The sequence below is a fragment of the Zonotrichia albicollis genome, unplaced genomic scaffold (genome assembly GCF_047830755.1).
Source record: "Zonotrichia albicollis isolate bZonAlb1 unplaced genomic scaffold, bZonAlb1.hap1 Scaffold_83, whole genome shotgun sequence".
Lineage (NCBI taxonomy): Eukaryota > Metazoa > Chordata > Aves > Passeriformes > Passerellidae > Zonotrichia > Zonotrichia albicollis.
In genome coordinates this window covers 5,444,693-5,463,574 of record NW_027428460.1, presented here as the reverse complement: position 1 = coordinate 5,463,574, position 18,882 = coordinate 5,444,693, and the positions used below count along the sequence as shown (strand labels likewise).

Genomic DNA, 18,882 nt, shown 5'->3' with positions numbered 1-18,882 from the left:
TTTATGGATATGCAAAAAGTCGATAAATATGCAACAGGCTGATGTCATGGGAGACAAGGACAACTGAGCAAAAGTTGTTATGGCCACCAAGACTCCCCTAGTTATTTTCGGGGACACCCCTAATTAGTATGGTTTTCATTACATCAGCCTCTTGTATATCCATAGACCCTCATGCATATCCATAAACTAATTTACATATTTTAGGAACTATATTACACAGCCCATCCTTGGGGGTGTCTCCCCATTTCAGGAGCCTCCACTGAAATAGAAAATGTAAACTCCCTTGCTTTTACTACTACTATTATTATTATTAGTAGTAGTAGTAATAAAAAAATAATAATAATATACTATAAAAATATTAAATACTTTTGAAATTAATGAGCTCTCAGGCAAAGATATGGGAATAGAAATAACAGTTCTTTATTAAGAAGAATTAAAAAGACAAATGCAGTAGTACAACCAAAAAAAAAAAACAGTGAAAGAGTCAGAATCCTCCGGGAATCCAGTGAAACAAGTTCATCCTCTTAGAATACAGTGGGAATAGGGCTGATCCTTTGGGAATCTATTTCTTAACTCTGAAAGGCAGGTGAAAGGCAGGGCCATGGAATTTTTACAGGGTATCCCAAGGGTGGAGTTGGGGTTTGGGTCAGGGGAGGAGTTCTTAGCATCATAAGGAGGGGGAGATCAAATTCCTGACTCTTAGCAACAGCAGCACTCCACACAGAACGCATCCCCAAATCCTAAATTCCCTCTAAAACAAATGAGAAATTATGGAACTTCAGATATATTTGATGAATTTCCTTCATTTAAACGAGTTTGGGGTGTTTTTAAAGGATGAAGGTGAAGCAGAGGAAAATTAAGGCCAAACCAAAAGGCGAAGCAGCCAGGTGTGTTCCCAACATGGATCACAGGGAATGTCAGTGACCAGGGCTGTGCCCAAAGTGCCTCCTCCAGTGGGGGATGGAGCTGGAGCAGCGCACGAAGCTCTGCCTGCACTCGGGGCACTCGCAGGGCTTCCCTTAGTGGTGCCTACGTTGGTGTTGGGTCAAGTTAGAGCTCCTGGAGAAGCTCTTCCCACACTGGGGACACTCGTAGGGCCTCTCCCCTGTGTGGATGCGCTGGTGCCTGATGAGGGTGGAGTTGTGCTTGAATCCCTTCCCGCAGTCAGGGCAGCGGAAGAGCCTCTCCTCTCTGTGAATCCGATAGTGCCGGAGGAGATGGGAGCTGGTCGGAAACCTCTTCCCACACTTGGAACACTCGTAGGGCCTCTCCCCTGTGTGGATGCGCTGGTGTCTGATGAGGTGGGAGTTGCACAGGAATCCTTTCCCACAGTCGGGGCATTGGAAGGGCCTCTCCTCTCTGTGAATCCGATAGTGCTGGAGGAGATTGGAGCTGGTCTTAAACCCCTTCCCACACTTGGAACACTCGTAGGGCCTCTCCCCAGTGTGGCTCCTCTGGTGCGTGATCAGGCTGGAGCTCTGGCTGAAGCACATCCCACACTCGGAACACTTGTACGGCCTTTCTCCAGTGTGGGTCCTCTGGTGCTCGTTCAGGATGGAGCTCCGGCTGAAGCTCTTCCCACACTCTCCACATTCATAGGGCTTCTCCCCAGAATGGATCCTCTGGTGCCTGATGAGCTCAGAGTTCCACCTGAAGCTCTTCCCACACTCCTCGCACGTGTGCGGCTTCTCCCCACCATGGAGCTGCTCATGGAGCACCAGCTCCGAGCTCTGGCTCCATCTCCGGACACCTTCCCGGCCCGGGCTGGCTCTTTCCCCCTCAGATCCCCGCCAGCTGCGTTTGCAGCCCCTCCTCGTGCGGCATCTCCGGGACTTTTCCTCCCCATTGGCTTCCTGTGCCATGGAGCCGCTCAAAACGGCCTCCTCCACCAGGTTCTGCTGAGGGCATTTGTCCTCCCTGCTCTCCATGCTCAGCTCCTGCTCTGGGGGAGGAAGGACAAGGACAGGATGGGATTTGCCTCCGTGCCACAGGCAAGGGCAAGGAGATCCCCCAGGGCTGAGCTGCAGCCGGGGCCGTGCTGGGCTGGGAGATGGAGCAGCACAGAGGGGAAAGGGGCACTGACTTCCTCCTCACCTGCCTCGGTGTCCCGGGCCATCTTCCTCTTCCTCGCAGCCTCCCAGGGTTGGCAATGGGCAATCCTGGTTTGGGGAAAACAAGGGATGAGAGCATTTGTAGGAGTGTCGGGGGGTAGGACGGTCGGGACGGACAGAGACGAGAGAGCTCTGCAGCCAGGGCGTGGAACTTGTGGTTTATTGCAAAGCGCCTGGGTGCAGGGCCCTGCTTGGAGCTGCCAGGCACAGCTCGGAGCAGGCCCGAGAGAAGAGTGGGGTAGAGAGGGTGAGAGGGTAACAGAGTAAGAGGAGAAGAGCGTAAGAGTGTAAGGTTCCCGTTACAATACAATAAATTTTCTTCTGTGTTGAATATTCTATTTCTCACTTAGCAGACTAGTACACGATACAAATCCTATAGCATTTACATTCAGCCTGTAAAAGTCATTACATCACCATACTGTGTTACATTTTAAACCCTAAAAACTCCTCTTTGGATCCTTTCTGCTGAGCCAGTAGGGTCTGCTCTGACCCTTGGATCTGTCTGCAAGAAGAGCGAATTTTTTCATGAAAAGGGGATTACCTTCAGTCGGGCCATACCATTGTTTTCCGGTTGTTCACTAACTGATGTATCTCAAAGCTTGCTTTCATTTCAATCTTCCTTACACTTTCTATATTCTCAAAGTCTTTTGCCAGACAATCATATTTATAAGGCTTTCCTGTTTCATCTTCCCCAACACACATTGAGTTTGAAGGTCCCTGTGCCCGAGTCCATCTCTACAATCACTGGCCACCTGAGCTCCAGAAAAACTTCCCAAACACCCAAATTCAGCCCTGAAAAAGCCTCCCAGGAGTTCCTCGTCCCTGGTCCTTCCTCTCTGGTGTTCGGGGGTTCCCCCTGTCCCAGCTGCTGGGGTCACGCTTGGATTGGGGGTCCCCCTTCTCCTCGGTGCCCGCCCTGCCCAGGCTGCTGGCAGTCCCAGCAATGCCAAAAGCTCCCCCCGCTTCGCTCTCCCCATTTTGGGATGCCGGGGCTGTTTGGGCTCCCGGGCTCCCTTCTCCCCTCATTCTCTGCTCGGGGCTGCAGCGGCTCCAAGGAGTCTCCCCTGCCCCTCTCCAGGCTCTTGAGGCTCCCGCCAATGGCGGTGCTCTCCCTCTCTGGGCTCCCCACTTTGGGCTCCTGGGGCACACAGGGCTCTGCTCCTCCAGGCTGCCTCTGCCGGCAGCCGCCACCGCCACCCCCCGGTGTCCCCCCAAGGGGCCTTTTCCGCTCAGCCTTGGACTGCTTCATTCTCCAAACATGCCCAAAAACGCAGGGACCCCCGGGATATCCGGGCCAAGCTCCCCCTCCTCGCTCACCAGCGTGATGGGGGGGCGATGATCCCACAGGTGGGGGCTGCGAATTCACGCAGGGATCGATGGCGTGGTTCCCTCAGCTCAGCCTCCATCTGCCTTTGTCCCTCCTCTTCCTCTTCCTCCCGCTCCTCCTCTTCCATCCCTCCCCCTGCTCCTCCTCCCTAATCCCACTTCCTCCTCCCCCTCCATCCCTGCCCTTCCCTCCCTCCTCCTCCTCCCCCAGCAGCAGCCACACCCTCGCTGCCCCGTTCCCGCAGCCCTCGCAGCCCGTGGGAGGAGCGGGGATGGAGCCGGGACAGGTCGGGATGGGCAGCGCGGGGCTCTCGGCTGCTCCAGCCGCTGCGGGTGGGGGGAACCGGGCCCGAGCCAAAGGAGAGGCAAACTGGGAAAACTGGGGGAACATCACAAAGTTAAGGATGCAGCAGAAAATGGAGCTGAAAGAGTTATGTTAACATTAAATACCAAACAGTGAAAAAAAGGAAATTTCAAAGTTTACGGCAGAGGAGAAAAAAGAATTAAAAAAAACAGGAAGGGAACAAGATAAATCCGGGAAATGGAAACTTCTTGATAGAAGACAATTTCTTAATAAAATGTGCTTCTAAGAAAATACTAGAAGACATGCATCAAAAAACCCACTGGGATACTCAAGCTTTGTGCGATCATTTTCTAAGGAACTATGGGTGCACTGGCATTTTGGGAGTAGCATAGGAAGTAACTGAAAGATGCTTAATTTACAATACGATAAATAAAAAGGTGAAGAGGAAAACAGTATTAGAGGTCATGAGGTAGCTCATCGACCATTTCGAAGTATCCAAGCATAAGTTTAGATTTGTTAGGCTCTGGATTTGTTTGTAAAAAATCCCATTTAATCTAGAAGAGAATATGCCATATATTAGACAGATGATTTTAGAAGAATAAAAATCTTTGAAGTATCACAAAGACCCGAGAAAAAACAAGAAAATAAAAAGGGAAATGAAAGGGAAGGGAATAAAAGGAAAACTCAGAAAGAGAGTGGGATCCTCTGCAGGTCTTCCCCCTCCGTTCGCGGCCCAGGCGCCTGTCCCGGTCCCGGCTCGCTGCCCGCCTCAGCTCCGCCTGCCCCGCTTTCCATCCCAGGTGCGGCCTCACTGCCCAGGGCAGCTCCACCCGCCCCGGCGCTGTCGCTCAATTTGTGTGCCCTGCTCCCACTGCCTGGCCCGCGGCCGCTCTGCCGCCCATGCTGGGGAAGATGGGGGTTGCTCTGTCCTGCCGCCTGCTCCGAGCTCACCGCGCCCACCGCACCCAGGGGGGGTCCCAGCCATCCCATCCCCGGCTGCCCTGCCCGTGCCACCTGCGCTGGGCACCGCCGCTGCTGCCGGGCTCTCCCACCTGCCTTTGCTCTGCCGGAGCTGCCGGATCAGCCGCCATCAGCCATCTGGGGGCTGCCCACGCTCCGCCTCGGGCTCCACGGGAAGATCCCCCTCTGCCGATTCCGGCAGCAGACCCTGCCCACACTCCCACCGAGCCTCGGCGGGATATCCTCCCCTGACCCCGTCCTGCTCTGAGTTACGTCCCCTTGGTAACCACAGCTCCGGCTGTTCAGGGAAACTCTCTCTCTCTCTAGAGGAAGCACCTTATCGAAACACTAGGAGCTCAGTAAAAAGGCAGCCCTCTCCAAATTCTTTCTCAAAACACGGGAGAAAGGCCATAGAGGTTAAAAAAGTGAAAGAGTTAGATGAAGGGATTGCTTTATTTCCGTTCACAGAGGTTCCCATGGGAGGGATGCGCTGCCCCGCCCCGCGGGAGCCACCAGCGCCCCTGCCGGCCGTGCCCGGAACTGCACCCAAGGGGAAAGCGCCGCAGCCCAAAGGCCGGGACTGGCTCCGGGCTCTGTTTGCTGTCAGTGCCGCAGCTGTTGGTGTTTGTTTGCTTTATTATACACACTAGTAAAGAACTGGTATTCCTATTCCCATATCTTTGCCTGAGACCCCTTTGGTTTCACTAGTCTAAAAATTAAGAGGGAGGGGTTTGCATTCTCCATTCCAAGAGAGGCTTTTTCTGCCTTCCCGAGCAGACACCTCTCTGGTAAAGCAAGACAAGCACCCACAGGCACTGAGGGGGCTGCAGGAGGGGCACAAGAAGGCCCTGCAGCACTTGGGCACAAAGGCACAGCAGGTGAGTGCAAGAAGGGAGCAGCAAAAGGCCAAGCTGAAGGCAAAGGCCAGGGCACAGTTCCTACAGCCCCTGAGGGATCAACCCCAGGGCCCAAGGGGGCCCCAGCACCCAGGGCAGGGCTCGGCCACAAGCACCTGGCAGAGGCATTGCCCTCCTCGGCAGGGGAGAGCCCACCCAAACAGCCCCTGGCAAGGAACCAGGGCTCCAGCTGCAGGGCACAAGGACACTGCAAGCACAGACAGCAGCACCCTCAGCACCAGCAAGTCCACCCCTTCATGGACACAGATTGGCAGGGCTGTCACAGCTCCCATCACACCAGGGACCCTCCACACTGCAGCCCTTGAGAACATTCAGGGTGGGTCTGCATTCAGAGGAGGCATTTCCTGATGGACACAGGGGCCTCTCAATCCACTCTCAATGTTAGACGTAAAGGGGAAAATAGTAAAGGAATATTTTAATTTTTAATGGAATGAGTGGGAAAGATGAGCAGGTATGATTTGTTCAACCACTATTAGATGCTGTGGGGGAAAGGTTTGAATACAATTAATTTGTTTTTCTTCTTCCCGTGGTTGTAATTATCTAGGAAGGAATTTGTGAGCTGGGTTTTAATACTGTTAAAGGGGATACAGAGGCTAGTTCTGTTCTACCTTTGAGTGAAAAGATTGACAAGGCCTATGCTGAAGTGAATCCAGAAGTGTGGGCAGTCCCAGGGATATAGGGAAAACTAGATTTGGAGCCTCTACAATTTACTTTAAAGCAACCAGGACAAGTGGTTTCTAAAACCAATACCCTGTTCCAAGAGAGGGAATGAAGGGCTCACAGCCTGGTATTGAGTCCCTGTTAAAGGCAGGGCTTTTGGAGCCAAGGATGTCTCCCTACAACACTCCTATCCTGCCAGTCAACAAACTGGATGGATGGACAGCAGGAGGAAACACAGAATTTTCAAGTGTTAAAATGAAGATTAACTGAGGCAGCTAGCCTGGGCCTTCCCGACAGGGAAAAAGAATTTCAAGTTCAGGTGGATGTTAAACAGGGTCTTCCCTAAGGAATTCTTGTGCTAAAATGTTTAACCCAGTGGCCAGAGAGTGGCCTCATTGTCTGCAGAATTGTGCAGACACAGCTTTCATGGGAACTGAGGCCTGAAAACTGACGACAACACCAGGATCTCCTACAGTTCAAGTCCTGCATAAACTTAAAGCTCTGACAACCAAAAGAGCCTCTAAATGGATGAGCAGGGCTTCGTTATTACAGTATGAAACTTGTTCAATGGCACAGGAGGATTCAGAACTGAGGACAGGGCAAGGGTTTAACCCAGCCTCCTGTTTGAACAGCCTGGAGAGGGGCTGGCAAGGAACCCAGGACTGCACTCAAGGGACAGAGCTCCAAACCCAGGCTGGGACAGATTGATGATGGGACATTCCCTGGTCTGAGGGAGAAAATGTGTTTGTGGATGGCTCTGCAGGGGCAGCAGAAGGGAAAAGAGCTACAAGACAGGCTGTTATTAAGGAAGGGGAATCAGACACAGCGCAGGTCACCGCCCAATGCTCAGCTCCACCCACGCAGCTGTGGGTGCCTGTGAGAGCCTGGCACTGAAATGCCCTGAGCAGGAAGGCTTCAATATCTTCTGCTGACACCATGGCACTTAACAGGGGGGCAAAAGCAATTCTCACTGCTTCAGCAACCACTGGAGCAGATATCAAGGGACATTCTCCCACAGCAAGCTGGGCTGGCACACAGCCTGCCCTGGCACTTTGCTGCTGCCAACACCCAGCCAGGACATCGGCTCCTGCCTAAGGAGTGCAAAGCAGCACCACTGGTGGCCAAGGGGCCCATGCCAAGTGTCCCTGAGGCCACAAACAGCCGCCAGCACAGCTCAACACGGGGGGACCCCTCAGCCTGGCCTCAAGGGCTCTGAAGCCCCGGAGATATGCACTTCCCGCCCGCAGCAGGAGGATGGGAAGCCGCCCCTGAGCCTGCCCTGAAGGCAACGCAGCAGCAGCCATGGCTCCACAGCGGGCCAAGCCCCTGCGCCTGCCCACAGATCCTCGGCTGGAATCCTCTGCAATCCTGGCCACCCTCCTCTGCCATCTCCAGCCACTGGGGCCAAGCCTTGCTGCCACTGCTGCAGCTTCAGCGCTGCCTGGGCCTGCACTGCCACAGCTGCTGGGGAACACCAGGGCACAATTCCACTCTGGGGCTCACTCACACCCACACTCTGGGCTGCCTGCCATTGCACTGCTGCAAAATGTACCGATTTCGGTTCTTTTAAACCTTATTTCTCTACTCAGGCTTGGTTTGTCTTTGCCTTGGGGAAAGGAATTTTAAAGGTTTTTTTAAGGGGTGTTACACCACTCAATGGAGATCAGTTTAACATCCCAACAGACTGGGAACAGCACAACAGACACCCACAGAGATATCGACCAGCAACAAAACATCAACATTGCCCAGCAGCAGGAAGAGAAGCTCCATTCCAGGCAGCCTGCAGAGGAGCTTTAGAAATGCAAATGAACACTGCTGGGCAAAGTGTGGACAATGCACCTGGGTCTCCTGCCTGGGACAGGAATTGGGCTGAGTCCCTCTGCCCCTCACCCCAAGCTCTGCCTGCTGGCACTGATGGAATTTGCACAGCTCAAGGCAGAGCCCAGGGGGAGGATATCTGACCCTGCAACACAAACGGGTGAAGCTGCAAAGGGAAACAGCACATGGAGAATGTTGGGAAAACGTCACTTTAAATAATTGGGGGGAATCATCCCTCTGCCCACTCCAACATGTGCTGTCACTGTCTGTGTTATATAGGATATATTAGAGCACTGGGGATTTTTTGCTACCAGAAATTCAAGGAAATCAGTTGGGAATCCAAGGATTTAATGATTTAGTTAGACAAAAGCAGTCAATTGATGCAGCCCTGGCTGGTGAGAGCGGCCAAGAATGGGGAAAAGCTGAAAGGCTACCAGAACAAATCCTACAAGACCATGGACCAGGCCCTGGGAACCCGAACCAATTCATATCAGGAGCCACAGAACCCATTTCTCATTTTAACGGCATTATTAGATTACAAGCTGTCCTGGGAATAATAACCAACCAGACAGCTCCATCTCCTGACCTTCCTGCCGACCAATCCACTGCAATGAGGAACACAACCCCTCACCATGGGACGGGATCAGATCATCTGTTAGCAGAAAAATGAGGAGTTTGTGGAAAATTAAATGACACAAACTGCTGTTGGCAAATAGATGACAAAGGAAAAGTGGTGAAACAGATAACAAAGGAAATAAGAAAGCAGCTCATGTACGGATTCAAATGCGGAAAGAATGGGAATGGGACACGGTTTTGTGGCTCCCCGGCAGACCATGGGTTATTAAACGAATGCTGTTTCTCCTCTGATGTGCTACAGCAACTCTCATCTTTTTACCATGCTCCACACCTTGAGAGTGCAGCTCATTCAGCAGCTGAGCGAGGGGCCAGGGACTCGTAGATAAGGAAGTAATGGGCGAAACCACCAGCTTCAATAAATGTTACTAATTAACATGGACTGCTGCTCACAGAAAGACCCGCTAAATTCCTGAACTTCGAGAAGAACAGAGCCGTGAATATCAGCTGTTATACAAAAGTGGGGGTGCACATTAACGAGGACACGCAGTTGGCGGATCGGGAGGTCTGAACCTTCCAAGCACCTCAGCCAGTGGGCAAAGGGAGAGGGAGACACAGCCGGGAAAATGAGGATAAAAAGGAGGCTGCGAACTACAACAATGGCAGAGAGCGCACGGCATATGCCCCACGGCCTCTCCCTCTGCTCAGCAATAAAGTCACTTTTACAGGACTCCTCTGTCTCCTCTGGGCACAGAAACCTCCAGCCACGGGAATTTCCCCGCACAGCCCCGAGCACGGGGCAGCCCCCTCTGTCCCAGCCACAGCAACCGGGCCGAGCCAGCGCTGCTCCGGCAGCGGCTCCTGCCGAGGCAGCGGCCGCAAGGAGACCGCGGGCAGCCGCTCCCGCAGTGCCCTCACGCCAGCGGCAACACGGGCCGGACACGGCACAACGAACCTGCCTGAGCCCCCGCCACCCCCCGAGGCCCGCAGCCGGCCCCGAGCCCCCGCACAACCCAGCGCGGCTCTCACCTGCGCTGCGGCCGCCTCCAAGCTCCGCCGCCGCCTCCGAGCTCCGCCGCCGGCACTACACGGCACACGCACAGGCTCAGACAATGGCGCCGCTACCCAGCCACGGCCGCCCTCAGCCCGCCACCGGGGCCCTGATTCGCCCCGCTCCCACCCCACCAATCAGCGCGCCACAACCACGACTGACGGCACCATCGCCCAATCCAAGCCAGGGGCGGGCTCTGCATTCGGCACAGCCCCGCCCCGCGCTCTCAGGTTCCCCCCGGGCTGCGTGAGGGCAGAGCCGGAGCTGAGGAACAGCCCTGGAACGGGCCCGGGCCCGAGGGGGATTGAGCTGAAAACACAAACTTCTCCGCAGCTCCCGGCACGGCTTTCCCGGCACTGCGGCTCCGGTGGCTCCGGCTCAGCGGGAAGCCCTGGAGCCTCACTTCTCCTGCCTCTAATTAGGAGCATCAGTGCATCGCTTTGATTTCCCACAAAAAGAGAAAACCGCCCCAAACCCCTGTGGATGAGTGGGGGAGGGGAGACATTTCTGGCTAAAACTCCCAATACTCAGAGAAGGATAATAGGAAGTAAGAGAAGATCCTTAAATCCAGCTTTCCCCCACGCCTCCCTCCTTCCAGCTGCACCTCCTACCCCGGCAGTGCCGCAGACAGGGAATGGGGCCGGGCTCAGTTCATGCCCCGGGGCTTCTCCCTCTGCTCAGGGACAGGAGTCGTTCCCCTGCTGCACCCTGGGCTCTCTCCCACCAGAGACTTCTCCAGGAACTTCTCCAAGCTGAGTCCATCCCACGGGGCACAGTCCCCTCCAAGTGCTGCAGCGTGGGTCACTGTGCCCCGGGGTCAGTCCTGCCGGGACAAGCTGCTCCAGCGGGGCCCTCTGGCCATGGGGTCACAGCCTCCTCTCAGGCGTCGCCGTGCTCCAGCGTGGCTGCTCCGGGGGCTGCAGGGGGATCTCTGCATCCCCATGGATCTGCAGGGGGATCGCTGCAGCCCCGTGGATCTCTGCATCTGGCACTGGCGTATTTGGAGGCACCAGGAATAGGCTGAGCCCTGCGTGAAGCTCTTCTCACAGTCCCCAAACCCTTCCCAGCACATGGAGGGTTTTACCTCCTCACAGCTCCCCGGGCTGCTTTTGCAACCCCTCCTCGTGTGGGATCTCTGGCGCTTTTCCTCCCCGTTGGATTCCTGCACCGTGGAGCTGTTCCAAATGGCCTCTTCCACGAGGTTCTGTGGCAGGGTTTTGTTCTCCCTTGTCTCTATCCGCAGCTCAGTGCTTGGGGGAGGAAGGACAAGGAGAGGAAGAGACAGGGAGAAGGGCAAAGGAAAAGGCAGGAGGAGAGGAAGGAACAAGAAGGAACAAGGGAGGAAGGAGATGGGAAAGGAACGTGGATGGATGTAGGACAGAATGAGGAGAAGGAGGGCGGACAAGGAGAAGATGGGATTTGCCTCCATGGCAGAGGGAAGGAGATCCCCCCAGTCCATCCCTGGCAGGATGGCGTTGGCAGTGAGGCTGTCCTGCAGCGATGCTGGGCTGGGAGATGGAGCAGCAGAGAGGGGAAAGGGGCAGTGATTCCTCCTGCCCTGCCTGGCTGTCCCAGCCTGGAGCGTCCTGGCGCTGCCGAGGCCCTTGGAGCGTCCGGCACTCCGGAGCCCGAAGCTCATGGCTGCTTTATAAAGCTGACAAAGTCGGCAGGATGGGTCTGGGTATGATCTGCAGCAAACTGGGTTTATTGGTACAGGAACAGGGCACAGAGCTGAACAGGGCCCAGGGACAAAGGGTGCAAGCTGAGGGCACAGGAGGTTTTTATATGGATGGGATAGTGAGGGTGGAGCTGAGGGTCAGGGTCCTATGGATATGGGGGAAAATGGTGCAAAGGAGGGGTTAAGGGTCGGGTCAGCTAATGGGGAAACAGGGGCAGAGGAATGCAGTAAATTAGGGCCAATGGAGGGACAGAGAGGGAGACCATTCTAAGGACTAACCACAAATGGGTAACAGGGGTTGAACTAGGGTAATTAGGCAAACGAGCAATTGGGGTAACATAACTTTCCATAAATCAGCATGTGCCTGCAGAGATCTATGGGAGAAGCAAGCTTCTCACCATAACCTTGAAATCTACTCTTCTTATTGGGGACCAGTCCTCCATGGGTGGGAGATTAAGACTCCCATGGGACTCCACACCAGTGCATCTTCCTTTCCTCGCAGCCTCCTTCTCCTCCGTCCGAAGTTTAGGATTGAGAAATCCTGGCTTTGGGGGAAGAACAAGGGGTGAGCACCTTGGGTTTTGTGAGAAAGGAGCCTCACTCTTTAGAATTTTTGAAAGTTTAATAAGGAATAATAAGGGACAAATCAGTAACAGCGCTGGGTGCTTGGCGATGGCCAGAGGCACACCGGTTAACCACAGCAACTCTTCTTGTCTAGTTTTTCCATTTTGTTGTTCAAATACATATTCATAATGGCTATACATATTCAAACATTTCTTTGAACTCGTTTACATGTTCCAGGAATTCTTTAGGTTGGGTTGACGCCCAACTTGCCATTTTGGAGCACGTGCAGGAATCATGGATTGCTGTTTTGAGGGCTGTGTGTCACTGCCTCACAAGGGCCCCTGTTCTGTGGTTTCAGCAGGTGACATTATTGACAGTGGAAGGGTCAGTGGCAGGGGTCCTCATCACATCCCTTCCTGAAATGTTATCTGACCATGCAGACAGTTTTAGCTATTTCCACGAGTACTTGAAATGAACATTAGCTATTTCACAAATATCTCTGAAGTGTTATTGTCAGTTATTGACGAAAATAAAAGCATTATTATTGCACAAGTACAGCTACTTCTGCAAAAGTTAACATTATAATGGACAACATCTGGCATCCACTGTAATATTTTGCAAAAGCCAAAACTATATTGTAGGTTTTTCACTCTGTCCACAGACTAAAATATCATCCACAAATGATGCTCTGAGGATATGAGCTACACAGGGGCCAGGGCATTGGCCACAAAAAGCTGACAAATTATACTACAACAAAAGCAGTTAAAAGTGATTACAAACTGTACTCTATCAAACTCGGTGTGATTAAGAATATTTTGCAGAAGTCAATACATAATAGCAAAAGCCAACACTACCCAGTTATTTATAACAAAGCCAGGGCAGGTTTTCCCTTGCATGGAGCACTTGGGCCTTCCCCGGGCCCCTTCTGCCCTCGTGCAGGGCCGGTGGCATTTTCCAGCACACCCAGTTTGTAACCAAGAGCCGAGTGCAGCCCAGAAGGCTCCAAGCGCCTCCTTCCAGGCTGACTCTGCAGGTGCCGAGGCTGCTCTGGGCTCTGCCAGGGCTCTGCTGGGGCTCAGCTCTGGGCCAGGCTGGGCCAGGCTGGGCCCGCTCTCCCCTCACATTGCTCCGGGCAGCTGAGGCACAGTGGGACAAGGAAGGCACACGGCAAGGCAGTTGAGGGTTAAGAGAATTTTTATTCAAGAAACTGCCATAACAAACAGGCTGTCCTAACTACCATAAACTAACTACAACTGCTAACTACCATAACTGACTACCAGTGCTAACTGCCATAACTAACTAGTTGTCCTGACTACTGTAACTGAAAGCTGTCCTCAAGGGCTTCATCTCCTCCGCTGCTCCCTCAGTTGCTTCACTGCAGTGATCACAGGGGTCAGGCTGGAGAGAGGCTTGGCTGATGATAAAAATGGGTGCTGCCCAAAGGATAAAAAGGAAAGAAATGAACTGTTACTTTCCAGAGTCAAGTTCCTCACAGGCTCTGTTGCAACAGGACAAAGCGACATGGTTTGAAACTCAGGAGAGGGAAGCAGGCTCAGGTTAGATCTAAGGAAGAATTTTTTAACCAGCGGAGTGGGGAAACACTGACAGAAGGTGCCCAGAGATGTGGGAGGTGCCTCCTCCCTGGAACCATCCAAGCTCAGGTCAGGCTGAACCCCCTGAGCTGCTTGAAGATGTCCCTGCTCGCTGTGGGGCACCAGGCCCAGATGAGCTCCCAAGGAGCCTGCCCAGCCACAGCAGGCGAGGATTCTGCTTGCTCTGCCTGTGGAACGCAGCCAGACTGGAGACTGTCGGAGGGGGCCCCACAAGAAAACCCCTCCCTGGCGCTGCTGCTTCCCCTGCAGCCCCTGGCCCTCAGCTGCAGCAGCTCCTGGGCAGCCCAGCGCCGCTCCTCGTCCGGCTCCAGGCTGCACTCGAGGCAGTCCCGCAGCAGAGCCGACAGGCGCCGGGGCTGCTGCAGCTGCGGGCTCCCGTTCTGCCGGATCCGAGCGCGAGCCTGCAGGGAAAGCAAACTCAGCGCTCTGCCAGCTCCCTTCACACCCACACGGGCTCACATCCACCCCGGGCCTCAGCCCCAGCTCCAGGGGCACTTTCCTCCCTGCCACAGATGCTGCTCACAGCTCATTTTGCTATGTCAGCCAAAGAACCCAAACCCTGGGGCTGCCACAGCCACTGCAACATCCAAATGATCTCGCCTTGAGAGCCAGTTGCATTGGCTGACTCTGTCAATAGGAACCTCCATCAGAAATAGCACATTTTGCTTCTCCAAATGTGGACACCAGCTTTACAGGCCATTTTCCAGAGTCAGTGTGGTCTGCCTGTGTTATTTCAGAGGATTCTTACATCAAGTGCATCTCTGCAGTGCCACTGACACTCAAGTAAATGCATTCCTGATGCCCCATCCCAGAAACTGCCAGGCAAGGACCAGGAGGTTTGTGATGCTGAAAGCTCAGGCTTGGTGACACAGAGAAAGTAGCTTGGACTAGGAAAGAAACATGTTAGACTATGAGGATGTTAAACAATCATCTTCAGGTTTTGGACGAGTTTCCCAGTGAGAAGGATCAGGTGGGAGATCAACTTGCAAAATGTCTTTTAGAAGCTCCTGCAGAAATCTTGTTGGGTTTGGGGGCAGGATGTAGGGTTGGTGTGGGGTTTTCTTGCAAGATAACATTAGACCTGATGCACTTGCTTCACATTTTCAGGTCATCGTCACAGCCAGAAGAGCTGCAACAACATAAATCCCAAAGCAAATTGTTGCTGGAGACTGAAGATTATTCTTCTGTGTTGGGGCTGGAGTCCTCTGGGAATTCCCTTCCCATGTGCAGAAACCTCCAGCTGCTGCTCCCAGTGCAGCGTCCCCCTGTGCTCACAGGCCTCTGCAGCCACTGCAGAATTTGCCTCTTACCATGGCCGCCGTTTCCCTGAAGTAAGGAGGTTCTCCTTCCACCATCCCGATGGTCACAGTGCCAAAGGCCCAGATGTCCACCTTGGGGCCATAAGGAGATCTGGTCACAACTTCTGGGGCCATCCAGCGAGCAGTGCCCACCATGGAGCTGCGCTGGTCCTGCTCAGGGCTGAGCTGAGCACAGAGGGTAAATCAGCTGAGGACAGAAACAAACCCTGTCAAAAGCAGCTGGAATGAGGAAACCAAGCACCAAGATTCCCCACTTTCAGTCTGAGAGTGCAGTAGTGAAGTCAGCTGGAAAAGCCCTCAGGGCTGTAGCCAAGGAAAGATGGAACTGGACCCTTCAAGAAACCATTGAGGAAGGGGCGGGGGATGCGAGAGAGAACAGGGGAAGGAGGCGGGAGGAGAACCGGCGGTGGGTGGGGAGCGATTGAACCGGGGGAAGAGAAGGTGGAGATGAGGAGAGGAGCAGAAACAAGAAAAGTAGCGGGGATCTCCCAGCCTTCATCGAGGTATCCACGGGGGGGCCAGGAAGATGTGGAACCCCCAGCCAGGTGTGTTCCCAGCACGGGGGCTCTGACCCTGGGAGGCGCCCGGGATTATCCAGCGTGGATCCTCCCACGGGGGATGGAGATGGAGCGGCGCACGGAGCTCGTTCCGCACCGGGCACTGCGGCATCCGCGGGCAGCGACCCCTCCCCCCGGGCCCAGCCCCCACCCTTTGTCCCCCTCCCTTTGCCCAAATCCGGCCCATCGCCCCCCCCCCAAACCCTTCCCCATCGCCCCCAATAAACGGCCCCGGGTCCAACTGGGAAGCTTTATTGGGAGCACTGGGAGCAGGCACTGGGCGGGGGCAGAGCGCCAGCGGGGCTGGGGGGACACGGGACCCCCCCAAAATCAACGGAGCGGGGACGGAGCGGGGGGTCCCGGCCGGGCCCGAGCCCACGGGGAGGGGCTGCGGCCGCCGCCGGCTCAGGAGCTCTGTGGGCAGAGAAAAGGGGGTGACACCGGGCTGGGGGCCCCGGCGGGAGCGCACACGCTCCGCCACGGCGGGGACGCCACCCCCGGTACCCGCCCTGACCTTCTTGCGCAGGGAGAAGCCGAGCCCCAGCGCCAGGAAGACCAAGCCCAAGACGAAGCCCCCAATCCCCATCAATATCTTGATGCGGGCAGCGTCCGGCGGCATCTCTGGGGGTTCCGCAGGGGTCAGCACCCCCAAAACCTCTCACCGACACACCAAGGCGCTCCGAGCGCCCCGTCCAGGCTCATTCCAGTCCCTCCCACTCGCATCCAGCATCCTCCAAACCCCCTGCCCTTTGCACCCAGCGCCCCCAAACTCCCAGTCACACCCAGCACCCCCAAACTCCCTCCCAGTCACATCCAGCGCCCCCCCAACCCCATCCCACCCTCCCCAGCGTCCCCCAAACCCCTTCCCAGCCCTTGCCCAGCCCCCAGCCCCTCTCCCAGTCCCAGCCCGGCTCTCTCCAGCTCCCTCCCAGTGGCTCCCAGCACAGCCCAGTGGCTCTGCCAGCGCCCCCAGGGGCTCCCCCGTACCCCAGTGCCGCCTCAGGGGCTGCTCCAGGCTGACGTGCTCCACCTGGCAGCTGTAGCTGAGCCCGCGCCGGGGGGGGGTTTCCAGCAGCACCAGCAGCTGGTAGGTCCAGTCCCCGTTGGGGACCACGTCGGTGGCCACCACGTGCTCCGAGAGCTCCTGCTGGCCCTGGAACCACCTCACCTGGATGGCAGCAGGGTAGAAATCCATCACGGAGCAGAGCAGGCGGCCGGGGCCGGGCTGGGAGCTTGAGGGGGGCACCAGCGAGATGGACACGTTGGGGGGCACTGGGAGAGAGCGAGGAGAGGGCTGGGTTTGGCTGGAGAGGGACTGGGAATGGGCAAGGGAGGGACTGGAAGCGATTGGGGTGGCACTGAGAGAGACGGGACATGGTGGGGCACACTGGGACGGATGTAGGACGTCCGGGCTTGAACGGAGAATGAACTGGGAATTAATTTGGAATGGATTGGGAATAGGCCGAGAAGAGGAGGGAGGGACTTTGGAAGTACTGAGAGCGACTAGGATGGCACTCGGAGGGATTTTGGTGGCCCTGGAATTAACTGGGAATGAAGTGCGCGGCACTGGGAGGCCGAGTCCAGAGCGGGGCCTTCGGGATTTCAGCGCCAGGGACTCTGCATGGCAACCGATGAGTCATCAGTGAGACGCCCTTTCATTGGCTGAAAGGAGCCGGCTACACGGACAACCGGGATGGACACGCCGGGCAGGCACAGGGATGGACTGGGACGGACTGGGAGAGCCACGGGGGACACTGAGTGGGACAGGAGGCCCCGGGGTTGTTCCGAAGGAGGGCTGAGGGCTCTGGGCTGATTCTCAGAGACGTTTTGAGGCGCTCCAGGGTCATTGGCAGGGCAGGGCCCGAGGGGACACGCTCTGCCCCGCGCTCACCTCGGTGCCCCGTGAGGAACGGGGCAGCAAGCTCGTAGCCGGCCCGGCAGAACGTGTCCACCGCAGCCCGATTATCCTCCAGTATTTCCGGGATTCCGTTGCAGCACCGAGCCTGTGTCTCCCCATAGGGGGTGTCCCCCACGAACACCCCCACGTCGCTGTCGAACATCATGTACTGCTTCCGGTTGTAGATGTACCTCCTCACAAACCTCACCTTCTCCGTACCATTAATGAAGTGACACTCTCTCGTTCTCATCTCCTGGAACACCCCTGTGAGTGCAGAACACAGATCCGGGGCTGTCCCGAGCACGCCCCCAGCGCTCCGAGGGCCACCCTGGATCGCCACTCCGCACCCCCTGTGCCCCACGGCCGCCATGGGACCCTCCTGCCCGCGCTACCGCTTCCTCTTTGCCGCCCTTTCCCCATTTCCTCTTTCACATCCGCTCCCCGCCCACCTTCGGCCGCTCCCAAATCACTTTTGGGGTCCCATTTCCCCATTTTCCCACAAATCCCTCAATCTCCAGCCCCCTCAGTTCAGTTTTGGGCTCCCCCCTCGCCTTTTCCCCCCTATCCCCACCCTCTCCTACCCCTCCCTCCCCTCCCCCCACCCGTCAGCCCCTCCCGCTCTCCCTTTGGGGGTCCCCTTCTCCTCCCCCTCCATTCCGGGCTCCCCCTTCGCCCCCTTTTCCCCCTTCTCCCCCCCTGTCCCAGCCCCTCCCGCCCCCCGCTCACCCGAGAGCTCCGCAGCCGGGGGGGCTCCCAGCACCACCAGTGCCACCAGCAGGGCCCCAGCTGCCGCCCCTCGCCCCATGGCCGGGGCCGGGCAGGGAGCAGCAGCCCCAAAGCAGCCGCGCTGCGCTGGGAGCGCCCGTCCGGAGCAGGGCGGGCTCGGCAGCGCCGCGCGCTCTCATTGGCTGCCGCCGCTTCTGGGCAGCGATCGGCCACGGGCTCTGCCCGGCAACCGATGAGGCAATCCAACGCCCCGAACTCTCATTGGCAGCATTGCCGCCTGCCTGCGCTCCCATTGGCTGAGGCCTTTCCGGGACGCTGCAGCCCCGAGCTGGGGGTTTTTTGGCGAGGGGGAACCTTGGGGCGCTGGGCAGGTGGGAGTTCAGGTGAGCCCAGCAATGCGTGCCCAGGTGTGCGGCATCTCAGGGCAGCTCGTGGCGAGCGGTGACGCTGGCCCGATGCCAGGCACCCCCAGAGCCGCTCTGTCCCTGCCCCCCGCAGCCGCACAGGGACTGAAAATGGAACCGAGGATTCCTGGGTGGGGACAAGGACCGGGAGAGGTCCCTCAGCAAATCCAGCACGGACACAACAGACCCGGCCTGGGCACACGGAGGGAATTTATTACTAACCAAATCACAGCAGCACAAGGAGAAGGGAAAGAAATCTCCCAACACCCTCCTGCCCAACACGGATCACCCAGAACAGGGGTCACCAGGGCTCTGCCCAACGTGGGTCACTGGGGATCATCCAGCGCGGATCCTCCCATGGGGGATGGAGCTGGAGCAGCGCACGAAGCTCTTCCCACACTCGG

The 18,882-nt window shown here is 56.2% G+C and overlaps 2 protein-coding genes across 4 annotated transcripts; both read right to left on the bottom strand.

Moving 5' to 3' along the window:
- Positions 1 to 447: 447 nt before the first annotated feature.
- LOC141728052 (uncharacterized) lies at positions 448 to 3,565 on the bottom strand. Its single transcript, XM_074534352.1, has 3 exons — positions 3,429 to 3,565; positions 2,095 to 2,159; positions 448 to 1,942 (listed from the first exon to the last, which is right to left on the bottom strand). The coding sequence occupies exons 1-3, from the start codon at positions 3,563 to 3,565 to the stop codon at positions 1,020 to 1,022; spliced, it is 1,125 nt and encodes a 374-aa protein (XP_074390453.1). The 3' UTR covers positions 448 to 1,019.
- A 9,574-nt stretch (positions 3,566 to 13,139) lies between these two features.
- Positions 13,140 to 18,225, bottom strand: LOC141728063 (class II histocompatibility antigen, B-L beta chain-like). 3 transcript variants are annotated; one of them, XR_012578747.1, is made up of 5 exons: positions 18,075 to 18,225; positions 17,343 to 17,612; positions 16,439 to 16,723; positions 14,886 to 15,081; positions 13,140 to 13,395 (listed from the first exon to the last, which is right to left on the bottom strand). XR_012578747.1 is itself a non-coding variant. In XM_074534378.1 (5 exons), the coding sequence occupies exons 1-5, from the start codon at positions 18,151 to 18,153 to the stop codon at positions 15,857 to 15,859; spliced, it is 750 nt and encodes a 249-aa protein (XP_074390479.1). In that variant the 5' UTR covers positions 18,154 to 18,225; the 3' UTR covers positions 15,726 to 15,856. The 3 variants fall into 3 exon arrangements, 2 of the variants coding, with proteins under 2 accessions (XP_074390480.1, XP_074390479.1); XM_074534378.1 differs by lacking the exons at positions 13,140 to 13,395; positions 14,886 to 15,081 and adding exons at positions 15,726 to 15,865; positions 15,966 to 16,072; XM_074534379.1 differs by lacking the exon at positions 13,140 to 13,395 and having other exon boundaries at positions 13,457 to 15,081.
- Positions 18,226 to 18,882: the final 657 nt, after the last annotated feature.